The sequence below is a fragment of the Parus major genome, chromosome Z, assembly GCF_001522545.3.
Source record: "Parus major isolate Abel chromosome Z, Parus_major1.1, whole genome shotgun sequence".
Classification (NCBI taxonomy): Eukaryota; Metazoa; Chordata; class Aves; order Passeriformes; family Paridae; genus Parus; species Parus major.
Window position 1 is genome coordinate 30,187,334 of NC_031799.1, and position 27,046 is coordinate 30,214,379.

A 27,046-nucleotide genomic window follows, 5' to 3' on the forward strand; every position below is an offset into this window, starting at 1 on the left:
CTGCTGTTTCCTAGTGCCATCCAAATTATCAAATCTAGGTCAGCATCTGAATTTCTCTGAAGGTCCAGTCTGAGTTCAATAAAACATTTCCCTCTATTACCTGAAGTAAATCTAAATATAAGGCAAGGGAGCTTTTTTAATAAGTTCCAGTCTCGAGACGTGGACAAGATTCTGTTAATAAGGTGAATAATTTATATTTGGAAATTCTCAATCTTTTGAAGATTGCAGCCTACAAATGCTGCAAGCACATTTTGATCAGCCTTTGCACTAAAAAGGAAAAGCTGTAAGAAACGATAACATTTTTTTGACTGCAAACCCAGGCCATGATCTAGAACAGTAACTGCAGTGAACTCATAAATGGATTGACTGAACAAATTTCCACCTACCTTTGCAAACACTGTCTTCACATAAATGGGTAAGTCTCCATGGGGACTGCCATAGCCACCCACAATACTAAAGCCAAGGCCATCTGGTCCTCTGTCCAGGGTTATGGTCTTGTACTGAGGAGGTCTGAGGAAAGAAAAAAGAGTATTTTGTCTGAACTTTGAATTTAGCACATAGAGCACTCAACAAAAAACATTACTACTTTTAAGCTAACCAATACATTTCTCTTTCCACTATAACTACAAATACTTCTCTTATAAAGAACTGGCTATTTCAGTTCATGTAAAACATTATAAACTACCTAATGCCTATATTATTATATAGAAGTATCTATTTCAAATACACAGCTCAGGGCATAGTTATAGCTGCTATGTGCCACCAACATTGCTTACTAGTGAAGTACAGAGACATTGCCAGTATCTCCAGATTCCATAGTATCTACTTTAAAAATCCTGTAATGTCTTAAATTGCATCAAATAGTTTATGTTATTTAGGTTTAATTGCTTCTCTCCTAATAGATGATTGTGTATTTGTATGTATGTGTTTATTATACAGATCATTTATATGAATGTTTTCCCATATATACTTTGATAGTAAGAGATTTTGGAAATCTACTTTTCAAAGTAGGTATGTGTGGCTAAAGAATCCTTTTTCTCTTTCCCCATTCCTAAAAGAAAACAATGCCTCAGATTTATGAAAGAGCTTTATGCAAAACTTGTTTACAAGTTTTTTATTGCAGAATACTAGAAGCAGTATACCTTGTATACCAGAAACATCTGACATTCCTGGTAGCCAAGCACTAGACTGCACACTATGGAAACAGAGGTACAACAGTGGAAAGAGAATTTCTACATGTATCAATTAATCCCAGACACCCAATCTCAGTGACACAATAGAGGCTGTAGAAGAAATCAGATCATATCACAACTCTACAGTCAAAAAAATTTGCAGCACAGCATCATGAAAAACACAGAAGAGGACCTATGGCCCACAGGTCCCATGTATACCAAATATGTTAATCATGATCAAGCCAAAAATGTCATTATTTGCTAGAATTTTTAAGGTTTAGAGGTTGAGTATCAACTAAAGTAACAGGCTACAGAGGCTGTACATTCTCTAGTTACTGACCCTAAATCATCCTGAAAAATGCCAGTTGAAGTTAGTCCTGCAAATGAAAGACTGGACATAGGTGGATCCTGCTGCTGACCAGTTATGACACTCACTTCTCCTCCAGCTACAACCTAGGAAGAGAGGTTGGAAATCAGTGATATAAGAATGCTGACACTAAAATAGTTTCATGTAGCAGCTGGAAAAACAGTATTCAGAAACTATTCAAAATGTCACTGAGGATTTTTTACCTGCAACTCAATAGTGCCTGAAGCATTTTTTAAGATATTAACAGCTTGGGAATGAGTCATGCCTTCGGTAGATGTTCCACAGATGCTGACAATCCTGTCCCCAACCTACAGAAGAAAATATTAAAAAATCTAACTTAGTTCCATAGATTTATTTGTCACTTTCAACAATAGCAGAACTACAAAATGACCTATTACGGAGGCAGGTAATTCAACATCGGAATTAGCAAATTACACCAGTTTAGTGTAACCAGTGTAAAAAGTACTGATGCTTTACAGAATTGACCCTAAAACCCTAGAAATACACGTTAAAAAAACAGAGATACATTTTGCATGGCATCTGAAGGCAGACAGACTGAAGTAACAAATTATCATCAGAGATTCTGTTTGACTTCATCTTCAAATAACATTTTCCGAGAAACCTGAGTCAAATTTAACCACCTTAGATGCAGATTGGATACAGTACCCATTTAAGTACAGATAAAATCTCCCACCCTAATGTACCCAAATGCAGAGCCTAAAATGTAGTCTCTTTATCCTAAGCATGGGAAATGAGAGATAAAACAAACAGACTGCACACCTTCATTTGTAGGAATGACCACTACACTCAGCAGTGGCACTCATTTATAGAAAGCATCCTTCTGAACAACTTTCTATGCTTTTAATTTTCACAAGATGACTAAGACCCAAGACTGCTTTAGGACCTCCTTTCTTAAGCTAGCACATGCCAGCAGTTACACTTGCCCATGTTACCAATCTGAATTGCTTTTTCATCAATTCAAACAGCAATCCATAGCCAGAAGCACTTGTATCACTGAACTGCTTGTTTACTGCCTATTTAGAGTAATTACAGTGCATTACCCATGCACTCTTTACAGCCTTCTTAACAATTAACTTACTCTTAATTTCTGAGTCTGAGCTGCAACTCCATTTGGGTGCATCATGGCAATAAATATAGGAACATCTCCAAGAGGACTTCCTACGCCTCCAGCAATGCTCACTCCTAGTGAATCTGCAGGGCTCTGTTATAGTAATGAAAAAAAAAAAAAAAGAGACTTCTGGAAAGAAAATCACAGGTAATTCTAGGCTTACCTCAGAAGATCACTAAACCCCCTATTTTATGAAAATTAGAATTCTTGTGTCAAGCCAGTTTTTAAGCTTATACGCTTTGCCTCACTTCAAGAAAGCAGAGAGACCAGAATGGATGTTTATTCCTCTCAGTGGTAGGTGAAAAGTTGCTGATTTAGTTGAGTGTTTTATGTTAACCAAATTAAATAATTACAGAATTCAGCACCTGACTCCTAATGTCAGCACAGAAGTCTGAGCAAGGAAAACCAATGAGATGGGATTGCTGACCGTAGTATTGTCTATATGAACCTCCCAGTACAAACGTCCTGAAGATTAGAATTAATCTTTATGCTCCCCCTAGTGCCCAAATGTTGAAGAGCAAAACCGGCTGTGTACCACTGCATCATGTACCAAATACCTCACTGTAAAAACTGCTATTGCGAACTCGTATTTGCAGATTCTACTGTAAAAAGAGAATGGCTGAATACAGCCCATTTAATCAAGTGAACTATATGCCAAGCAAAGACAAAGAAATATAAATATTTTGGAAAATAAGATGTAGTTTGTGACTAAGCTCACATCCATAACGAAGGTGACTGAATTTCATACTTGAAAACCTGGCAGCTGTCATGCAAGAACCTACTTCTTAAAAATAGGTGTGAAGAAAAATATCAAATACCAAAAACCAGTCTTCCAACTTTGATAAAATTCCCCTGACTTGACCAAAACAGAGACTGCATTTAACTCTATCTAGTAACAATGAAATTAGGTCCCAATATCTCTTCCTTCTTTTGCTTTCAACACAACTCGCAAAACATGACAGCATAAGTCCCTACATAAGCATAAATAAAGTTTTATTTACATAAAAATATAGGCAGTGGAGATCGTACAGCCCTGAACTGGATAGACAAATTAATTTCCTTTTCCTTTCCTAAAACAATGAATATGCCTAGACTTGTTTCATTCTGTAAAGACACCTATTGACAACATCTACAAAACATATTCCTGATATATAGCCACTGCATGCTACAACTTACCTTTTTTATTTCAACTGTTCTTAGTCCCTGTATTTCAGAAGCTGCTGTCAAATGAAATAAATTAAAAGAAAAGTTAAACTAGAATTCCTAGAAAACTTTTTCAATAAAGCTATTCAAATCATGATGATCATTCTAACTTTCTGCTTGCTTGTTTTATACATTTTAATCCATTCTTGCATAGTGGCTGCCATTACAATAATCAGATTGAAATACTTCTGGAATAGGTGAAAGAATCAACCATTTTCTCAATTGAAATAATTCTTGGAATAAGACAGCTAAGCATGCTCAAATAGAACAGAAAAAAACCATTATTTTCAAGAAATATGATGTATTTAGATTAAATTCAAAATTATGGCTTAGCTTAAGATTGTCAATATCTAAACTGCTGACATAAGAAGTTTCTGGTTTCTTTTATAAAAAGCTACTACAAGACACATATGATGTACTGAGCAGTAATGGCTTCCACAGTGTTTTACCAAGGAATCACTTAGAGGCCTACATCACATAGTTACAGCATTTAAATAGAAAGATCTCACCTACCAGCTCGCATGTATAAAATACTGAAAGCACCGAAAAACTCTCCAACTTACTGGTATTCTTCTTAATGCCACTTTCAAAGACCTCAGGTGCACCAGACCCAGAAACTGGGAAACTGAACGATGAGAGACTGCCACTTCCTTCACTGACCTACACACAGTGTTAGAGTGGAATTAGAGAGGAGCTTCACTGACCCAGCTACTTAAAGTAAAACTGTAACTCGCTGTACTCAGTTTGTTTTCTGCAGTGTTTTATTTTTTCTGTGCCCAGTTAAAACTGAGTCAGAACTCCACAACTTTTTGATCACTGTAGATGGCTCTTTTTTGAAGCAACATTAGACCAACAGAGACTGTATTTCTACAACCCCATGCAAAGCTTTGAAATGCTTCTTCTGAGGGCCCAACAAGGCCCTGGTATCTGAACTTTCTATCACCTTAGAGAGGCCTTGTAATGCAAGTTAGCCACAAGTACCACAGTAAGGTCAGAATACAAAAGATAGATCTCAGTATATCCTCATGTGGGCTTTCAAATGTTCACCTACTGCATCAGCTGCAACTAAGATTAGGCACTCCACCCAACTTGACCTGCACAATTTCCAGAAAGATTTTCATTATACTTGAAGGGCAAGTAAAGGAACAACATGGCTCCTAATAAGAATAGTTTCCTGACTGTGACACACTCTTCAAAACATTCAACACTGTGAACTTCATCTCGGAATAAGACCAGCCAGAGTCTGCATTTTTTCATATTATTTAGCAATACTAATTCTGAAGAGGGCCTAAAATGTCAGTATTATCTAGTCTTAACCTGCTCACTTGAATTTTGATTATGTCTTAAAACTATTTATATTTAATACTTGATAATTTTCATCCCCAGTTGACAACCAATGGAAGTTCTTAAGGTAATCTGTGAGGTTTCACAACTAGCTCCTACTGGAAAGAATCACCATGCAAGCTGCTACACCATGGAAGATGCTTTCAAATGCAGAAATTGATGTGAGGTTGTAACAATCTACCAGCAGACCAACAATTATATAAATAAGAGAAGTCTGATGGAAAGAGCACAGGTTTCCTGTTCCTAGTAGACATGGCTACAGTAAGTAAGGAATGGAGACATTCCCTAAGCTTACTGAAGCAATACTCAACTGGATGCCAACTACTCTGAAAGTAACTAAGAAGTTTAAAGTTGGCTTTTAACTTCTCCTCGTACTGACAAGAATTGGAGCTCTCTATGTTTCCAGGCTGGAGCCTGGAGCAAAGTAATTTCTAGATTATATTTCTGGCTGGATTCTGTCTGTAACAGATAAAATTTGCAAAACTGAACACATAAAGTGATTACTGAAAAGCTGAAAAATTTTTCCATCTTAGATCAGGTATGTGAAAAATAATTGTCATTATATAAACTGATCTTTTTATTTGCTTTTATTACTTAGCATTATTTTTCCTAAGCTAACCAGTTTTATAGTTACATACCTGGCTACTCTGGGATGTTCTCCTCTCAGAGTGAAATGGCCCAGCTTTTATTCTTCCAACCTCTAGTCTTACTGTACCTAAGGAACACTAAAAAACAGTTACTTGTAACACATGTCTTCTGTCTACAAGACTAAAACCTACAGTATTTACGTGAATTTCTAGAGGGTAGAAGAAGGAAAAAAACCAACAAACATGGACAGAGGGAAAAATGATGGACTACCAATCCTGATACAAGCACTTTGCAGAGAGGGCTCAAGGCAGGACCAGTGACACAGACGAAGTACACCATGGTACTCAATACTGAGCAGGATAATTTTTTCAAAACTAGATTAATCAGTATTACAATGTAGACAAGAAAATTATAGAAGAAGACTAATTCTATTACACTGGACTTAATAAGGAATAGCTTCTGAACTGCAATGTCAACATAGAATTTTTATAGTGAAAACTAAAAACAGTGTAACAACCCGAAGTCTTAATCATTATTTCTCTTGATATGATTGAGAACATGGTATTTAAACTGGAAGTTAGTTACTCATCTCTCTTTCAAACTTTTGAAATTATCTGTTACTCTGGATAGACACCAATATAACTAAGAAATTTTGGGCAGAAAATTTCCTAAACATCTATAGTTTAAGTCAACTTTCTGCATCTGACTCCCAGCAATAAACTGGGTGATATGGAGTGACTGCACATTGGAGGTCCTTTCACTAGCCTTTAAGATTTTAACCAGACTATTGAGAATTCACATGCTTCAAAAAATGAGTGTCTCAGGAGAAAATTTACCTTGCAATTAAATATTTAAAAATCAAGACATTATTATCTTGAAATAACAGAAAAGTTATTTTCACAAGGCTAAGAAAATTAGATTTTCAACAAAAAACAAACAGTGTCAAGAGAAGACACCAATCTGCAATGTATTAATACAGAAATTTCAGTTTTGTTGCTATTTTGATTTTTTTCTTTCACTAGGAAGTTGTAAGCATAAACTTCTGCATTCAAGAATTTAATAATACATGAGGTTGCCTTTATCATGTTTTAACTTTATTATCCTAAGAGAGATTCATGTATTTGTCAGAAAAATTCACAGTAATAGGCCAATATATCAAAACCAACCAGACATACCATTCAAACAAGGTTTCAATACCTCATATCCTATTGCTATTTTCTTAGGGGTGATGCTAAAAAAGATTTATTACTAAATCACTTTTTATTTTATAAATAATGTTGACGTCTCAATGTTCTGGAAGAGACTTGATCAAAGCTCAGTCAAAACCATTCTTCTTTGCTTGTATGGATTTAGTCATATTAAACCATACGGACAACTCTTATTCAAAGTGGAAAATTGAGGAAATATGTACCTAAAATAACCACATCCTCACAAATACAAAAACCCACAAATGAGATTTTAAAATTATGTGTGAAAGCAGGAGGTAATACTTTCCAGTGGAACTAGTGAATAAATCAATTCCCATCTAGTTTTATTACACCTTTCTCCCTCTTCCTAAATTCTTCCATTTGATAGATCCATTAAGTCTAGTGAGGGGAAAAGCTGATAGTCTTTTCACAAACTTTAGTGGATATTTAATTTGAAAACACTTCAAGAACAAGCAAAATTCTCAGACTGATGAGACATTCTATTCATCTCACTCTACTTAAAATACACTAGAATTTTCCAAAGATTATAAAATATTCTTCTAGCAAAATACATTTTAGACAGTTCAAGACAATTAACTCCTAGATCCTACTCTCATGAATGAAAACTGAATGGACACCTGAACAGGAAACAATGACTGCCTACATGTGAGTGACCATGTTTTGTTCCATTTATACTATGTGAACAAAACAATTATTAACAATAATCTGTCTAAGGTATTTTAAAAGCCCATTTCTCAGGGCTATGACAATTAACTACAAGTACTACTGAGCAATGATAAGATACTTAAAAGTTGAATATATGAATGGTAGGTGGAAACTAAGCATCTTCAATTAGATACTCCAAAATGCTTCTCAAAATGAAAGGAACTTCCCACATGAAAAGGCATTTTTATTCAGATGAGAGGTACAGCATACAAAGAAATGCTGTGTTCTTAAATAAAATTAAAAAACTATCATGTAAGAAGGGAAAAAAAAGTACTATATCCAAAGAAGTGTATACTAACAAGTTTACTGTCAGAACATGGACCCTGCTCTGGCATTCTCACTAATGGGGACATGCTGAAGATACAGAAGTCCTCCTATCTCCCTTTCTGACCACTGCTCTCCCCCAGGACCCCTACTCCCCAATAAATCCAAAACTTAAGGACCTGTTCAAGATCTGGAAAAATATACCTTTGAATGTGAGTGTTAAGAAGCATGGCCATGTGCCTATGTATTCAAGAGACTGCTATAATTAGCATCTGTTAATTTTTTTTCCAGTGAAACAGTTTTCCATTGAAAATCCTGACTCAGTGGAATCTTACTTTGAAGCAAGTCTCAAAACTCTAGACTGAAAAACAGACAAGCTGGTTGACCAGCTGAACTTCCTGCCAGACTACAGGAAATATCGTATATCTGACTTCATTCTGATTTGGAAATAGGGGAAGGATATCAGAAATAAAAAATTCATCAAAAATAGGTTGGCCCCAAGAGCTGTAGTGTAGTTACTTCGGTAAACTCTGAGAAAGCACTTTCTCATACCAAATGATTGGTCACTGAAAAATATATTGTAGTATTACACGGACGTAAGGTTGCACGAGACATACATAATAAAAAAAAAAATGAACGTCTCCTAATAGACCAGGTTACTCAGAGCCCCATCTAACCTGGCCTTGTACTCTTTCAGGGATGGGGAGCATCCACATCTTCTCTGGGCATCCTATTCCAGTGCCTCACCATCCTCATATTAAAGAATTTCTGCCTAACAACCAATCTAAACTTACTCTTTTGTTTAAAACCATTCCCTCTTGTCCTATCACTACAGGCCCTTATAAACAAACTAGGATAGTTACTTTTTTGCACAACTACTCTGGTGAATTCTTCATCATTCAAAGTCAGTTCTGCACATCTTTCTGAAAATATGAGACAGTTAACTGGCTATCAGTTTGTTTGACAAAATATAGTGTTAAGTTTCCGGTTGTTCTAGGTAATGACATTATATACAGGCCTTCTATAAGCCCTATGTTCGTAAACATATAGCTTTCTGCACCACCACTACTCCCAGTTTTATCAGGCAAAGTATCTGAATGCTCTAGATTTCAGGAAGCTTAAGTCTGGATCCTCAAGTCATCTCATTAGTATCCCAGTAACAGTCAGATTTCAGTCTGAATAAAGTTAAAGCTTTGAAAAAATTTGGATCTCAGTTTTTCACTCTTATCCATCTTCTCTTTTCCCACTACCTTTAGCAAAGCTGCAACAGCCTCCTGGTTAGCATTTCGGACATCTTCTCCATTCACTGTCAAAATCTGGTCTCCTTGCATCAATCTGCCATCTGTATCTGCTATTCCTCCTTTGACGATGTCTGACACGAACACACCCGTGTCATTTCTGCAAATACATACACAAATTTTACATTACAGTATTGTTTGATGGTCATGTTTATGGCTTGCTATTAGGAACACAATAAACATTGTCTCATTTTTCTGCTGAGTGACACTGGCTTAGCTCCTCTAGGGAAGACTGGTTAGCCTAAGCACAAAAATGAGATGTATGGCCTTCAAGCCCACAAGATCTGAGCACCAGACCACAAAAGACACATGGTAAATAAGTTCCAGACACTGAATCTATAGGTACATTACATACCTTTTCCCAACAATACTCAGCCCAAGGCCTTTACCAGGCTTCTTCTGGAGTTCTATATTCAGCACATCATACATGTCTTCTTCCTTGTACTGGGCTTCATCTCTGTACACAGTCAGACGAACTTTTTGGGGTGTCTGTCGGAGGACATTAATGGCTTCATCATGTGTGGCATTCCTGAGGTCAATTCCATTCACCTGAAATGAAAGCGTACAATGGTAAATCATGCAGCACCTTCCAGCAGACAAATACAAGAGGCTTAGCCAGCAATGAAAACAAAAGCAACCAAAGAAATCACCATACTTCTAGTATCTGATCGCCAGCCCACAGTCGTCCATCTTTAGATGCTGCTCCTTCTTCATATACTTCATGGATAATTATTGCTCCCTGTCAACAAAAACAACAGAATTGCATGTTGAAAGAACAGGCAGCATTTTGAACCAAAAGTAACTGAAAATTGCTGCTATAATTCATCAATGACAAGTCAGATGGAATGAAAGTCAGATGCATGATGAACAAATTACTGAAACATTTAAGAAGCTCATTTATACTTTCAATTTTAGAAAAGGCTTCTTATTTTTGTTTCTTTTTCATCTTTCTATAAATGCTATAGAAACAAATGACAAAAAAATCTCTTCTATCAGACTTTAATTTCATTACTGTAATTTCACTTGAGTGACACATATTTTTCCAACCAACCAGCAAAGTGTCTGCTCCTCCAACAATGCTCAGACCAAGACCAGTCCGCCCTTTGGAGATATCAATGGTTGTTTCACATCCAGGAATGATGGGACAAGTAGCTGGGTCAGAGGCTAACATGGCTGGAGTTGAAGACCTGCTTGTGTCTAAAACAACAATGAAACATCCTGGTTACAGTAACAGAGTTCAGTATTATGAAAGTGACTTTAAAACTTTTCATTTTTTGCATTTTTCAGAGTTTACTGACAGATGTACAGCAATAGCTGAACAGCTGATCTACAAATAATGATTCTGCCAATTCTCCCTCCTCCTCAGAGAAGTAACTATCCTGTAGTTTTATTTGCCATTCCTCTTGTAGTTTTTATGCCATCAGGTACATGGATTATGGTCTGGACAGCCAAAGTAGATATTGTACACAACATATTCTATTTAGGATAGAATTTAATTTAAGCATCTATATGATATGTGCATTACTTGAGTTACTATTAACTTAGAAGTGTGCTGCTTAACCAATAACAATCATCCATCAGAAACATCCTGACTTTTCACTCTGAATGAGAAGAGACAAATGTAGCTACTCATAAATGGCAAGACAGTCTCAACCATCCTCTTTTTCCACAAAAACTGACATGACTTTTCTCCCTCATTTAAAGGAATGCCTTTCACTTAGTTCTAGACAACCATGACACCTGCTGTAGGTCTGATAGAGAAAAACCTTTCATCCTCCTGCCTCTACAACAGGAAGGCAAGAGATAGGTCCTCAATATGGGGCACAATGTTTTATTTATATAACTATGTAATCAGAAAACGTTAGAAAATGCAGAAGATGCATTTTCTCAGTGCATACAAAAATGGAAAACTTACAAGCTGGGTCTTTGTTTTTATGTTACAACCCCAGAGAATACAGACACACAAGGATAAGATTACTTTTCACTGCTTCTGGTTCTGGTGAGCTGGAAGTGGGGACAGCTGCCAGTGGTTGCATATTCCTCTTCTCTGCTGGGACAGTACTGGGAGGGGCTGGTGCTGTAGTCAGGTTATCTGTCTCTGCTGGGTTGATTGCAAGCCTCACCACAGATTTGGATGTCTTCAGGAGACTAATAAACTGAATGACAGAGAGAAAAACCTATGAAAATTGTCACTGGATTGTTCAGTTGCAAACCAAAAATAAAGCAGAATTAACAGTTCTGCAAACTGGGGGTACTAGGCCCTATCCTGCAGGTTTTCTCATAAGGAACAAACATGAATATTTTTTCTAAGAAATCTTTTTCCATGAACTGCACCAGACAAAAATACTGCAGTCTTTTAATGGCTTCCCTAGACAAAATATTATACTGTATAGCAGTGATTTGAGAAACAGAAGCATTGCCTTTCAATGCTGGGTGGAGACCAATTCTGATCTCACAGAAGTCAATGCCAAAATATCTAGTAAATGAAAGAAATGTGCAACTGTCATTCTGAAAGAAAAACCTGAAAATACTACCTGAACTATGGAAGGGAGGGAAGGACACCAGGTGTAATGCAAAATCTAGTTCAAAGAGATACTAAAAATCCTTCAAAATCAATTGCTATCTTACAGAAAAGACATCCTCTTGAGATTCAACATTTCAGCAGAGATATTTTCAGAAATTACTTACTCAATCTCTGTTCTTACAAAACTTACCTCCTTACAGGCAACTTCACTATCTCTTACTTATTTACTGCCTCACTGTAATGAATAATCTCTACTGATGTAGAGATTGCACTACATCAAAGAGTAAGATTGATGCTCTTCTAATTGCCCTTTAACAAACAGAAAGTAATCCACTCATGGCTAAAGAATCACTTTTTTTGGTAGCAAGGCAGGTGCTAGAAGAAATGCCTTCTTGATTTACTACTGAACTCAAATTGAGTTTGCAGAGCTAGAAGCTAGAAATAAATCTTGTTATTTAGGAATGGAGATATTTTTCTCTAAAGGTTTCAAATCCTATGCTTGGAATATAATGAGGCTGTTACTACAGTCGGTTCCCTTGGATAAGCACAGTTTATTACTTGATTTACCACTGATAGAACTCACTCGTGTAAATTTACGCATATTAGTTTTACTGGTTCTAACACTTTTAAAGTGGACTAGCTATGCAGAGTCACTATTGAGCAATAGATCACGGCTTTTATCCCACTACTAAGTGTCTCTCAGGCATCAGGTCTTAACCACAGGGAAAATAAAATCACATTCGAAGCAGATAGGAGGATTCATGTAGTGCATTAATGTAAAATAACAGTTGAGCTGTAAATTTAGGCTTTAGCTTATTTTGCAGTAGTTTCCTTACCCATTCACAGTACCTGCAGATCTTTGTTTTTTTAGCCAGCTTTGAAAATTAAGTATAGTCATGAGAACCTCACTAGTTTAAGACACAATCACCTCCTACATTAAGCAGTGTGCTTTCTGCAATATTCCTGACACTTAAGAAGCACCTTTTCTACAGGATATCCCACAACAATTTCATCATCCACTGCCAGAATCACATCTCCAACTTTAATACGTCCATCCTGGAAAAACATAAAATAAAAAAATATGAACTACTGATGCTACTCCAAAAAGAATTCTTCATTCCCTAATCAGATTTAAACGTTCTCACACCTTTGCCGCCGCACCATGATCTGTTAAGCTTTTAATAACTACTCCATTAGTCGTGTCTTCCTCACTAATTGCAATTCCAAAGCCTCCTTGATCCTGGGGCAAACAGAAAAATGCAAATGTAAGTACTTAAGTACTGTGACATTAAAATCTTACAATACAATCCCTAAAGAACAGTGAAGCCTGCTGACATATCAAGTCTGGGATTTGACAATGCATCAATATTTTTGTTTTAAACTATTTCTGGAATAGATTCTGCCAACCTACAAACAGTACACTGAATACCAAAATAAACCTGAAACACCTCTAAATTCAAACCCACTTCTTTGAAACTTACAAGTGTGATTCAGTTTTTACTTCAAACAATTAGGGCATTGATTCTACCTGAGGAACCATCAGTAGTAGATGGTTATAAAAAAAGTTTGGCAAATAGAACAAGAGAATATATTTCTATAATACTTCTTCCAGAAACACAAAGCAATTGGGAAATCAAAACCTGTCCTGTGAGGAAATCTTTGGGGTCCAGTCCCAAACAGGAAGATCAGATCTCTAGAAATCTCTTTTCTGACTTCTAGTAATTAAGAGACTGTTTGCTGTAAGAGGGACAGCATTACAAAATTGAAAGAATACTGAATAAAAATGTGATGAAAATTCAGTACATACCTTAGGAAGTTCCACATACTGAATGTTTTTACATGAACTCAAGTCAGAAAATGCACTCAGGTTTGCAACACTGATATCAATCTAAGGAAAAAAAGAAAATGCAACTGTAAGTGACTATATCCAATATTTTGCACACATTTAAAGTGAATCTGCTCATTTTCTAGTTTCACTTAAACTTCTAAAATGCTATTGATTGAAATATTAGACTTACTAATACTACTTCATAGTATACTTCATAGTATAGAAGAATATAAAATGAAACAAAATTGCTCACAACTGTATTAAATTTTGCAACTTTACTAAAATGTCACTTGCTTTTCTGTGGGTTTCTTTCTCTTTCACTGTATTATTTTTATTGTATTACTGTGAGCAGACAGGGTCCTCCTCTATCCAGAACAATGTTAGTATATTGGTCAAATAAGAAAAACAAATATTTACCTCTTGGTGTTGAAGTGTCCCTGAAGTACACTGTGAAGCCTCTACTGACTTTGCAGGGCAAACAGCCATCTGATTTACTGCATCTTTGTTTCTGCAATATATTCAGTTAAATGATGCAGTAAGAAGGCAATAGTACCGCCCCATGTTTCTTAGGACAAGTTTAAGTCTGGTTCTTAATTTCTGGCACTCACAATACAAATATCAAAACTGAAAACTTCGGGACATATTTAACAAGTAGTAAGACTACTTTTGTGTTCAAAAGCACATCTGTATTACCTAAATTAAAAATAACAAACACAGTGTAAAACTTGAGCACATTAAAAATTAAACCTTTTCAGCCAAACCTTTAACTACAACTTACCTGATAAAGATTACTTTAACTTTAGATGGTGCACATTTGATTATTGAAGAAGCATTCTGATGAGTCCTTCCATAAAGGATTTGGCCATTTATCTAGATAAGGAAAGGTAGAAATTATTTATCAAAACATTTTAATTCCTTACACTTAAATAATTTTTTAAGCCTTCTAAAAATCCATGTGAGTGACTAAAAAGCAACTGTATAAATAAAAAGAGAGTTACGTCCTATTTTCACTCTCTTCTTCCAGTAAAAATGTTCACTATAGTTTGACTTCAGACTAACACTGTCACAGTGCTAAAAATGTCATTCTCTGAGTTGCACTGAGTTGTCTTGGCACATCATCTATTTTCACTTGCCATTGATCACTTCATGACTGATGAGGTAACCAAGCAGGGCCATGGGAAATTCTAACCATAACAAAGAAATGAATTGCTTATATCCAGCAATGAGATTGCTATTATTTATTGAATCTCTGGCACTTCAAATCCCTGAGCCAGGCACTTTATACACAGAAGTCTGAACATGGGCACGTTTAGTGGAGTTTTAGACTAGATTTGATGAGGAAGAAGGAAAGGGGCTGTACTTCTGCATGTCAGAGTGCAACCGGGAAACACCAACACTTTACAAAGCAGCAGGGAGACAACTGTAAATTGACCCTAATGAGCTAAGGAGACATCCTCTCAAAAGGTGAAGAGGTTGATAATCCATCATGTGCCTCTACGCCTACACAGGCAACATGGGTAACAAGCAAAAGGAAATGGAAACCAGTTCCTTGACTGCACCAGAATGGTGCAATTCAAAGCCTATAATCTAGCTTCTCCCATAGAAACTTGGTGGGATTAATCTCACAACTGGAACATTTCAATCAAGGGCTACAACCTTCCCAAAAAGACAGAAGCTGGGAAGAAGGGGCAGATGTACTGTGCTCTGTGTTAAGGAACTGATAGATTGTGAAGAGCTGCTTCTGAGAAATGGCCACAAACAGCTCAATAGCCTGTGGATAAAAATGTAGGACAGTATGACTGACAGACACCTTCTGGCTGGGGTCCAACAGGTGGACCATCAGGTGCTCGCCTGATCATGGTGAGCCTGCTGACAAAACTTCTTGCTTCAGATACAGAAATCATTGTGCTCACAGGCTCTCGTCCTGATAGGGGATTTCAACCACCTGCATGTCTGCTGGGAAGTGATAAAGCTTACTGCAGGCAACCTAGAAGACTCCTGGAATGTACTGAGGACAACTTCCTGGTCCCAGTATTCAACAAACCAACCAGAGAACACTGTTATTACTGGACCCGGTGCTCACCACTGCAGACGAGCTTATTAGAAAGATTGAGACTGGAGGCAGCCTCAGGTATAGTGACCATGCCCCAGTTAAAGGTCTCAAGAAACAAGGGCTTGAAAAAGAGCAGTCAGAAGTGACCCTGATCTATAGAATAGTGGACTGTTAAAAGAATTAGTGGATTAGTAGATTCTCTCAGAAACTGTCCTTAGGGACAGAGGACCTCACCAGCGCTGGTAGCTTTTTGAGGATACTCCATCCCATGTGTAAGAAATCAAGTTAGGCAAGCTGGAAACCAGCATGGCTAAACAAGGATCCTCTCCTCAAACTGAGGAATAAGAAAGAAATGCATAGCCATTGGAACTAGGGACAGATGAGCTGGGAAAAGTACATAGATATGATTTAGTTGTTTTACATTTAGGAATGCTAAGACACAGAAGAAAGGGACTTTAGAAAGGGATGCAGAGTTATCAGAAGGGGTTCTATAAGGGGCCAGAAAAAAAGGCCAAGGAGAGTGCACCTCCCTGGCAAACAAGAATGGACAGCTGGTGACAATGGATATGGAGAAAGGTGAGTAACTCCAAAAGTCCTTCACCTCAGTCTTCAATAACAGTCTGGCTTCTCACATCTCTCCAGTTACTGAACCTCTAGGTGAGGGCTGGGAGAAGCAGTCTCTCCCCACTATAAGTAAATAGCAAGTTTGAGATCACTTGATGAAACTGGTGAATAGGGACAAGTCAATGGGGTTTGATGATCTGGAATCCAGGTTCCTGAAGCAACTGGCTGATGCAGTTGCCAAGGCACTCTGCATCCTACTTAAGAAGTCACAGAGGTCAGATAAAGTCCCCAGTGACTGGAAAAAAGAAAACATCTCATTTACTGAAAGTGGAGATAGAAAGACCTAGGAAACCACAGACCATTGAGCCTCATCTCTCTGCCTGGGAACGTCATGAAGCAGATCTTCATGGAAGCAATGTTAAGGCACATAAAAGATAAGGAGGTGATCTGAGACATTCAGCACAAGCCAGCACAATGACATCTACTTAAGCCTCTGTAAGGCCTTAGAAAAAGTTCCACACAATGTCCTTATCTTCAAATTAGAGAGAGACAGATTTGAAGAGTGGACTGTGTGGTGGATAAGGAACTGGCTGGATGGAGGCAGCCATAGAGTTGTGATCAATGACTTTGTGTCCAGTCAGTGTTCTGTCCTGGGATCGGGGCTCTTTAATATCTTTATGAATTAAACAAACGAAGAAATCAAGTACACCCCCAGCAGATTTGCAGATGAGACAAAGGTAAGTGGTGTAGTTGACACAACATCTTTATGATGGGAAGCCATCTGGAGAGACCTGTGAAAACTTGTCAAGAGGGCCTGTGGGATTCTCATGAGGTGCAACAAGTCCAGTTACAAGGTCCTGCACCTGGCTGGGGCAATCCAAGACAAGAGTATGGACTGGGAACAGAAGTCACTGAGAGCAGCCCTATAGAGAAGGACTTTGGGATTCTTGAGAATGAAAATCTGGACATGAGCCAACACTCTAGGCTTACAGCCCAGAAGGCCAACAGCATCCTGGGCTGCATCCAAAGAGATGTGACCACAAGATCAAGGGAGGGGACTCTCCCCCTCTACTCTGCCCACGTGACACCCTACCTCAAGTACTGCATCAAGTTATTGAGTTCTCAGTACAAGAAAGATGTGGATCTGTCAGAGCAGCTGCACAGGAAGGCCATGAATATGATCAGAGGGCTGGAGCACCTCTCCTGTGAAGACAGGCTGAGAGAATTGTGGCTGTTTGACCTGGAGAGGAGAAAGCTCTTCATTGCAGCTGTCCAGAATTTAAAGGGGGCTTACAAAAAAGAAGAGTAACTTTTTAATGGAGTGATAGGGATATGACAAGGGGCAATGGTTTTAAATTGAAAGAAGAAAGTTTTAAATCAGATGTCAGGAAAAGGCTCTCTACCCAGAGGATAGTGAGTCACTGGAACAGGCTGCTCAGGGAAGCTGTGGATGCTTCATCCCTGGAAGTATTCAAGGCTGGACTGAATGGGACCTGAGCAATTTGATCTGGTGGTTGGCAATCCAGGCCATTGAGGAGGACTTGCAAGTAGACAATCCTTAAGGTCCCTTCCAACTCAAGCCACTCTATGACTCTACACTTACTATTTGAAGATGTAACCTGGCAATCTGTTTTCCATTTGTCAGAGCAGACTAGTCACTCTAATACCTTGAAGCACCTATGATTCAGATAGGAGAGGAACTTTCAGTGTGAATTTGCAGACTAAGGCAAATATTTGCTCACATTTTATTAGTTACACTTTTTCTTGGAAATGGAAAACTGTGGTGCTGAAGTTAACTCAAGAAAAGAGAAATGATTGAAAAAGGACAGTTTGGACCTAACATGAAGGGCAAGTAATAAAATGCACACAAGTAGCACTAACAGAAGCAGAGACACAGCAAAGCAACAGATGCAAGCACTGTACTGAGGGCTGAGCATAACACCAACTTCCTATGCAGGATGTGTGTACCAGGCACAGTCACAGTGATACTGAGCTGTGTCATTTACACTGGAGTTGACAACCCAAATGCAGCACTCCCTGAGGTGTTTGCCACAGCCTTGAGAAAAAGATATGGTCAGGTTGCCAAGTCAGGGGATGGGACATGGCCCTCAATAGCTGATGGACAGATACTTGGGAATATAGGGAACAAACTCCGATGTCTCTTCTCAGAAGATGTTGAGGAAATTTCTTAGCACGAGTCTGACAAGTTTACATTGTGGCCAGTAAGCAAGAAATCACAAGACTTCTTGAATAGATTCAGACAGATGCGTTTCAACATTTTTTCAGAATATTCAACATCAGGATTTTAAAACAGATGTTTCAAGTGAACTGTCTCACAATACTGGAGTCCGCAACAAAGTTTCCCCCCAAGACTTAGTCCACAGTGGCGCCACAAATCCCTTAATTTCTTTCTTAGTCTGCAAGTTCTAGCCTATATAATTTACTCAATCTCCCCCTCAAACTTTGCTCAGATTCACCATTCCTGCTCTATACCACTTCCCCAGTACATCCTCAAACATCTCCACATTTAGCTTTGAAGTTAAACAAAGTGTTTCTGTGAGGGTAATGTTACCTATTGCTATCAGAAAGAATGGGAAAAGCTATGGTAGGGAATACATCTCCAAGTATCATCAACTGGGCTGTGGGAATATAGAAACCTAAGTTATGCTCACATGTACCTGAAATGTTAGTTGCATGTTTAGTGGTTCAGTCACTCCACTCCACTAGAAAACAGCACCCAAACACATCATGAATTAGAAGTCCATAATAAAAATAGATCTGCTCCTGTTTGCCCAACTTAATTTCCACATTCTTACACAATATAAAAATATTCTGCTATTATCGCACTTTTAATAAGTAATAAGAGAAGTAATTAGAAAGTCTGGAGTACTCCACAGATGGGTGGACTGGAGGACTTCAGTATTTTTCACAATCTGCAATTCACTGTCATTCCATACATCTCAGTGACCCAGAAACTGCTCTAGTCCCACCTTTCTATTCAACATGCCTTCATTCAGAATTGCAAAATCTTCTGAGTTGGAAGGGACCCACAAGGATCATTGAGTCCAACTCTTAAGTGAATGGTGCATACAGGAATCTAACACACAACTCGGTGCTGTTATAACCATGAAAAAAAAATGCTACACCTATTTGGCATACATCAGAAGGAAAATCTGATAGCATAGTGATATGAATTTGGATAAATCTGGGACTTCAAAGTCCACTGAAAAACATATATATTTCAGCAAGAATCTGGCATTTGAAGTCAGTACATTTGGGCTTCAGTGTAAATTGCAAAAACTCACCTCTAGCAACTCATCTGCAATCTGTAATCTGCCATCTTTTCCAGCTGCTCCATTTGGATCAATTCCCACTATAAAGACACTCATCCTGGATCGGTCTTTGTTACCAGCAAGACTAAGTCCCAGACCTGTCTTTCCTTTTTCCAGCTCAATCATGTGTAGCTCCCCTGGTAGATTTCCATAGCGTTGCATGATCTTTTCTAAATGTGAAAGTGTGAGCAGCAGAGGTTGGATTTACATTAGAAAGTTTCACAAGTCACCTAGAGAGTCAAGATCAGTGCTCAGTGGGCAGATTCTGACAGAAGAAGCCCAAAACAGATGATTAAATTTTCAGTGTAAACCATACCTTCTTTTAAGTAAGACTTAGGTGATTTATAATAATATTTCTAGCGTCTTGTTTTCCTTGTAAATGCAGAAAACCTTATAACTTTTCTTAAAAAAGAATTCATACACAAAATAAGAAACTTTCTCCCCAGTAACACCTTCATGTAGCAGATACTATTACACTGATCACTGCCAACAGCTACCTGGAGTACACTGAAATTCTTTAAGTAGTTCCACATTAAATTTGGACCATGAAATAAAAAAAAAACCGGATTGCAATGCAGTGAAGAAAAAGAAATTAGTTTTATATTTTACTATGTGCATCTGACCAAGTCTGACTAAAGCACAACCTTAGCTCCCAAACCATGACACACATGAGAAAGAAGCAGTTCAAATTGGCTGCCCCCACACCTGTACCTTACATAGTGCAGTTTTTAACACTGAATACTTCAAATATTATCACAGGAAAAACTTACTCCAGCTGTAACCAAACTCATCCTCCTTTTCCACGTCTTCTGGGACTCTGATAGAAGGTGACTGTGCAACATCACAGCACACTCCTGAAAATGCTGAAGGAGGGGGCAGAGGCAAGTTACAAGGCGAAGTCTTTTCTGGTTCTGTATCAGACTGACCAAATGCCTGTGGAGAATAAGAAAAATCAAGTGGCTGAGAAGATGCAGGTTCTCTGTAGGGCAAACTAGTACACAAAAATGTCAAAACGGCAGTGACTATAGCTTCAAAGTTTCAATACCAAGCAGCTGAAACTCTAAATTAATAACAGTGCACAGAAAGACTGAGAGATCAAAGACAGAAACAAACACCAGGCAAGGTAAGAAAAAAACATCACTCCAAAATGTATCTGGAAGCAAACAACTCACAGTAAAAGCCCAATTCAGTAAAGTTTTATGTGCCACTTTGTGTTTCAGAAAAAGCTTTCTATGAAGACTCAAGTGCTTTTACTTTAAGGCCAGATTTGTGAAAGACTTAAAACTAATTTTATTTTTAAAAGTCATCACATATAATTTCCTTCCACCATATGCTTAGGAAGCCAAATACAAGGAAAGAGAAAGTAAACAAAAAATTGGGAAGTTTCAAAAATACCCACAGGAAAAAAAAAAACCACAACTGGCATATTAACTGAAAGTATAGTTAAAAATCAAAATTAAACAGATTATAACTGAAGAAATCCATAATGACTGGTTTCAGTCTCATTTACTAGTTTCCTATAAGCTGCACAGAGAAGATCGAATAAAGGAGGATACAGGTTAAATCACAAGAGTCAAATACTTTTGGTAAAGTACAAAAAGTTAAGAGGTATAAATGCATGACTTTTGCAGTATAATGGTTAAATGCCCAAATCCACAGCCTTGCAAGCTTCCATTCACGACAGTTTCCTTGAGGAATATGGACTCAGATAAGGGATTTCACTATGTGAAATTGGTATAATTTTGCCTTGCTTAGAGTGAACATGTAAGCCAGAGACTTCTCTCTGAATATCATCATTCATTAGCTAGTGCATGCCCAAGAGACCTAGATACTTGGAAGATCAGTTACTGATGTAAACAATAAGAATTTTAAATGAAAACCAAATATTTTCCCAACACTCAAGTTTTCAGGTGTGTTGCCCTAGTTTCATAACTTTACTCTCATCATTTCAGCTCTCACTACCTCCACCAGAAAGTCTGAACACAGTACTTCAGATGGTGTCTTTTGGTGCCAAAATCATTTACGTAATAACTCTTCATCAGAGGCAACAGTGAATAACAACATACACCTCAGAAGACTTTATCAGCTTTCAAATTGAAGGTGTTGAGAAACCTAGGAAGTTACCAGTTTAGTAATTTTGAAATTTAAGAAAGAATTAAGAATTAAGAATTCCCATGTCTAAACAAAAATTACTTATCTTCCCTCTGTTACTCCAAAGGTGTAAAGATACTGCAAATGCCCTATTTCAGTTCTCTCATTCTGCTTCTGCTTGAGAAAGATTTTCCTTTAATTTAGGAACTTGTTCTAGGAATTTAACTAAGAAGTCAATAAATGTCAAAGGTGTGGGAAGTGACATCCAGGCCAATAATTTTTATAAAAAATGCATACAAGTGTTATGTAATTTTTCGTATCATTAGTCACATTGCACCATGCTTCAAACCTAAGACAATGTCATCCTCCTAATATGATGCCTAACATCCCTAAATTAAAGCAATGAAATTCTAGCAAAGACATTGTCACCTATAAGAATCAGAGAAAAGCAGAAACACTACCTAGTAATATTAAAAGTTATTTTTCCCAATGGAAAATTCATGTGCCTGAAAAAAGAGAAGTTGGTAATACACCTCCACATTGAGGAGGGACAAAAGGGAGAGAAGCTCTAGAAACACTCTTTTGCCAGAGTACTCCCTAGATTTTTACTGAAACTGAATAATAGCCTGGAAAAATGAGGAAATACAGTGTTATGGTGGATTGACCCTGGGTGGAAGCCAGGTGCCTATCAAAGCTGCTCTATCACCCCCTTCTTCAGCTGGACAGGGAAGAAAAAATATGAAAAAAGGTCACCCCATAGTCTCCCCAGCTACCATTATCTTGAAACACAAATCCAATCCAAGTGTGAGATCAAACCAGATCAGCAAAGCTTAGTTTTTGTGTTTTAAAATGAAAATTAACATATAACGTTAGAGGTACTGTTTGTACGTGACAGTGTCCAAGAACAGCAAAATTTAAAGAAAACGTGACAAAAAAAAGAAATAAAATATTGGTGTAAAGGGCCTCTGGAAGATTTGTAAGGTGTGGATGTAGGGCTACATCCTGACAGATTAGTACTTAATAACAACTGCAGCCACCACAATATGACTGGCAAAAAAATGCATCTTTTTGTACCATTGTGAACACATAACAACGTAACATAATCTGAACGTTTCTGAAGATTAAGGAAATGCTGAAATGAAAGTGAAAGCAAGGCTCCTTTGTAGGAGGGCAAAAACTGTGCTACAAAGCCGCTTGAGGGGAGGGGAACACGTTCTGCCCACAGAACTCAGCCCGACACATTTGAACAACCAGAAGCAGAAGCCAGTCCCCACAGTTTACACACACATAAGACTTTTGCTCCCTGAATCGGGCAACGCACAAAAAACCTAAAAGGCTTTAACTCATGAAATACTTTCAGTGTGCCACACCACAGTATTTCATTTAAAATGCAAAGCATCTAACAGTTGCTGAACTGTCAGAGGGTCACTCCGATCACAGCCAAGCAAATACGGAAAATGGCAGCAAGTCTGGAACTTGAAAAAATGAAGGCACAGGCAGAAGAAGAAGAAGAAGCAGTACTCCAGAAGTTATCACAGGCCATGTACAAATGTACAGCACACATACAGTAGGACCAGCTGACAGGAATTAAGACAAACCTTGAATGGTGTGGGAGCAAAAGGGTTAGTTGGGGAACAACGGAAGGTAACCCTAATTGGATTCGATACCTCCTACAGTAACAAAAAACAGCAATCCACATGTTATAGCACCTTTGACAATGGACAGTACTGTTAACCAATAACTAATTTTCAATTACGGATTCATTTTACTAACTGCAGCAACTTTATTAACCTGATTTATAAATGGAAAAAAGTATTTAAGGGCTTCCTAAGGACCCTGATTCATCAAAAGTTTCTCAGTATACATGAACCTGAGTTCAGAAAAGGAGAGAGATGACAAAAGGTCATTCTTATATCAATGCTATAAAAGAAATTATGCATAAACTACAGGATTACCAGGTTTTCTTTTAAAATGCATGCAATTTTTTCAGAAATACTTTTGAAAATATAAGAAACATAACTCATCATTTATGTTACATGTCTACTCCCTTTCCTCAGAACTGTAACAAAGAGAAAAAGAGATTTCAAAACACACATGCAATTACACACCACATAGTATATCGTGTTTGTTGCACATTCAGTATTTTCAACAACATGGGAAAATAGACAAAGGGCACAATCACTTCCAAGATGCAAAACCAGCTAGAAATTACTTTATTAAATCAAAAAATGCATGCGTATTAGGATAAGGTTTTTTTGTTAGAGGTTAACGCTGTTCCCATTGTGAACAACATGCAGTAAGTAAGCACTAGCCACAAAAAAAGTCTTTTTTTGTAATTCCAAAGATGTCAGCATCCTATTCATGGTGCATTAAAAGAATTTTCAGGAAGCAGAGGGAAAAATATTTTCATGAAGCATCATACAAAAAGACCCTGTCAGTTTGGTGGTTTTGTTTTTTTTTTTTCATGCAAAAATAAAAGAGAGTGATCAAAGCTGGAAAGTCAACCACAAAAAGCCAAAAAGAAGTATATAGCAGCAAAATACCTTACACTGATGAGAGAGTCACACTTAGTTGGTATTTCAACATATACCTTAGGGACTGATCTTATAACTGAAAACTTACTCCTTTGGTAGCTCTGAATAGATCAGATTTAGCGGTTATGATTAATGGAGCTGGCATTTTTTTAACTTCTCCGTAACTTTTCTATGTATAAGCATGTCTATGTCTTTTAAATTCACTACATAGAGTTCTCAAGCTCATCAGCATAGCACATAACCCAAAGCAGCATAGAAGAATTTAAACATAGAGAGACAGCAATGGAAAGGAAGCACATGTAGGATGTTTGCTGAGTGAAAAGATAATTGTGTCATCATCCAACCTTAGTAGTGTTGAACTGAGAAGAATCAGCAAATGGGTTAGTGCTGCTGAAGACAGCTGGCTTACTGAAAACACTGTTCTGTGGGAAAGGCAGGGAAGGGTTCTAAAAGGAAAGCATAATAGAAACTAAGCAAAAAAGAAGTATTAAATGAACCCTTTTCACTCATGAACCAAAACATGCACATTTAGTTGTTTGGGCTAACCAAACATTCTACATTCTACATTCCACATTCTACACTTGCAACAGATGTGTGAAATTGGATAAAACTGTATTTGCCCTGTGTTTCTGATGCTCTTTCAGCAGAGAGGAAAAGCACCAATCCTCACACTTGTTCTAGACCACAAAGTACATCAAGTGCAGAATTACACAGCATTTATGTGCTTTGATATTCAAACAATTTTTTCCAAACAACTCAGCATATGGGACACCCTTACACATTAATTAATTGTAGAAATTGTGTACTTCTGGATTAGAATGAACACAATTATCTGCAGTAACACAGTAAGTTTAGTTTCATTTTGAAAACCAGAGATCCTCATAATTTGATTTAACTTCTGCTGCAATAGACTCACTGTTTATTTTTAAAAGAGAGGGCTTAGTAATATTAGGCATCTCTAAGCAGATTTCATATCTAATATAATAATAGCTAATATCTAACTTTTGCATAACACTTTGTATATGTGCATATGCATGAGTAACTGCCTGAATTTATAGTTTATTAAATACTCTGGTCTTCCCCCAGAGTAAGATACTTTCTCATTATCATTTAACAGAAAAAGAGTTTACACATATAGACTGAATAAAAGGATATAAGTTGACCATTTATATTCACTATGCAGTTTTTTTTACTATATTCTATTTTGACATCAGAATCTTCTTAATAAGGAGGAAACAACTCTGGTTTCAAATAGTATGTTGGAAATATACTGTGCATAGTTAGAAGACTATATATCTATACTATGCATACTTAGAAGTAATTTCTACACTGGGTGTATCCATCTTGAAATTACCTGTATGTCTTAGGGCAGTAGGTTTAACACTGCTAGAAAATAGTAGGGACAGGAATATGAAAACCTTCCAGGATCATTTATATCAAGAGTAATTTAATCCAAAGGCATGGTGCTGTTAAAAAAATTTCTTAAAGTATTTGTTTTTTAAATGCTCCTGAAAATAGCAAATACATCACTTAACATTTATTTTCAAATACCATTTGCAAAAGAGTAATTCCGTTTGGTAATGACCACAAATGTCTTGGCTCTACTGTATCTTCAGCAGTGACAAAGTAATGCCATTAATGACCAAGGTTTGTTGACTGTCAAGTCATTCAAAGTCAACAGGCTGTTTCACTAGAATACAAGATCTTCTGCATATGTGATTCACATTTGATTTTGAATATTACAAAGAAAGGTTTGCAAAAAAATAAATTGCAACTAACTGTAATCATCCTATTACACTTTAACAATTACATGTCATCTGCATAGAATTTTAAAATGAATCTTGTTTAAATTTTAGGCAATTGAAATAAGCATCACAAACACTTCATATGTCAACAGTAAAATCCTAGTAAAACAGGAAACAAAAGTTCAGCTACAGTCATTCAAAATCTTGCCTTTTTTATTTTGTCATGACTGTATAGCTCCTAAAATACTAGTCCCAATATTAATCCATGCAACAGTATTGTACTAATATGGACTGATTACCATGATAAAATATGGAGCATTTGAATTTGTCTGAACAGTTCAGTTTAGCATACTTTTTGTGCAGTCTAGGACAAGAAGAGCAAATGCAAAAATAAAGGGAATTCTTTCCTTAACTGTTTTTTAAAATTTGAATCAAAGCCTAAAGTAACAGGATTTTTTTCTTTCTGTTTTTTTCCTTTTTTCAACTAACTTCCATTCAGAATTCTATCCAAGTGTCCAAGATGGTAAGTTATCTGAAACTAGCTAGCATTTCATACAGCATAATGCTGTAACACTACTATAATCACAGTATATAACAGACAGTATAACACACAACGACGTTCTTACTCAGAAATACAGAGAGGGGTATTAGCATGAAACATAGACTTGATGGGTAACCCTTATTATCTAAACTATCACTATCTTTTCACAGACCACTTGTATTATTCAAGCTACTCTGGAGTACACACAGGCTCTCTTTTAACTCCTAAACCTGCATGAAAAAACAAAAGGGAAGAAATGGACTCATTAGCTAAATGTCACTTAAAACTGACTGCTTGGTTAAATCATAGTGCTACCATAATAATTATAGCTTGTGTGTGCAGGCAGCTAGCTACTTGTGTGACTGAAATGAAAGCAGGAAATTCCCTTGTAAGATATTATTAAGTACAAATGCAAGTTTCAAAAGATGAAAATAATAAACAACATAATGCCATTTATGAAGATGACAACATAATGTATGGGTACAGGAAGAGCATTTGCAATGTTTCTTCTTACAGAGAAACAAGAGTTAGTTAGTACAGTCAAGAAATAACCAAC

At 37.1% G+C, this 27,046-nt stretch overlaps 1 protein-coding gene across 20 annotated transcripts in view; it reads right to left on the reverse strand.

Annotated features, from left to right (window-relative positions):
- MPDZ (multiple PDZ domain crumbs cell polarity complex component) overlaps positions 1-27,046 on the reverse strand; it is a 104,071-nt gene that overhangs the window by 2,593 nt on the left and 74,432 nt on the right. For 8 of the 20 annotated variants that reach the window (XM_015653154.3, XM_015653160.2, XM_015653156.2 and 5 more), the window contains 21 exons: positions 24,549-24,650; positions 23,269-23,340; positions 20,350-20,512; positions 19,553-19,749; positions 14,409-14,500; positions 14,048-14,138; positions 13,610-13,690; positions 12,950-13,042; positions 12,784-12,858; positions 11,257-11,434; positions 10,330-10,475; positions 9,934-10,017; positions 9,634-9,827; positions 9,231-9,378; positions 5,854-5,940; positions 4,435-4,531; positions 3,845-3,888; positions 2,639-2,761; positions 1,743-1,847; positions 1,513-1,625; positions 387-510 (listed from right to left, as the gene is read on the reverse strand). In XM_015653154.3, the coding sequence (XP_015508640.1) occupies positions 387-510; positions 1,513-1,625; positions 1,743-1,847; positions 2,639-2,761; positions 3,845-3,888; positions 4,435-4,531; positions 5,854-5,940; positions 9,231-9,378; positions 9,634-9,827; positions 9,934-10,017; positions 10,330-10,475; positions 11,257-11,434; positions 12,784-12,858; positions 12,950-13,042; positions 13,610-13,690; positions 14,048-14,138; positions 14,409-14,500; positions 19,553-19,749; positions 20,350-20,512; positions 23,269-23,340; positions 24,549-24,650 (2,409 nt within the window). The remainder of the gene's footprint in view (positions 1-386; positions 511-1,512; positions 1,626-1,742; positions 1,848-2,638; positions 2,762-3,844; positions 3,889-4,434; positions 4,532-5,853; positions 5,941-9,230; positions 9,379-9,633; positions 9,828-9,933; positions 10,018-10,329; positions 10,476-11,256; positions 11,435-12,783; positions 12,859-12,949; positions 13,043-13,609; positions 13,691-14,047; positions 14,139-14,408; positions 14,501-19,552; positions 19,750-20,349; positions 20,513-23,268; positions 23,341-24,548; positions 24,651-27,046) is intronic. The other 12 variants (XM_033520248.1, XM_033520247.1, XM_015653166.2 and 9 more) reach the window with 3 other exon arrangements.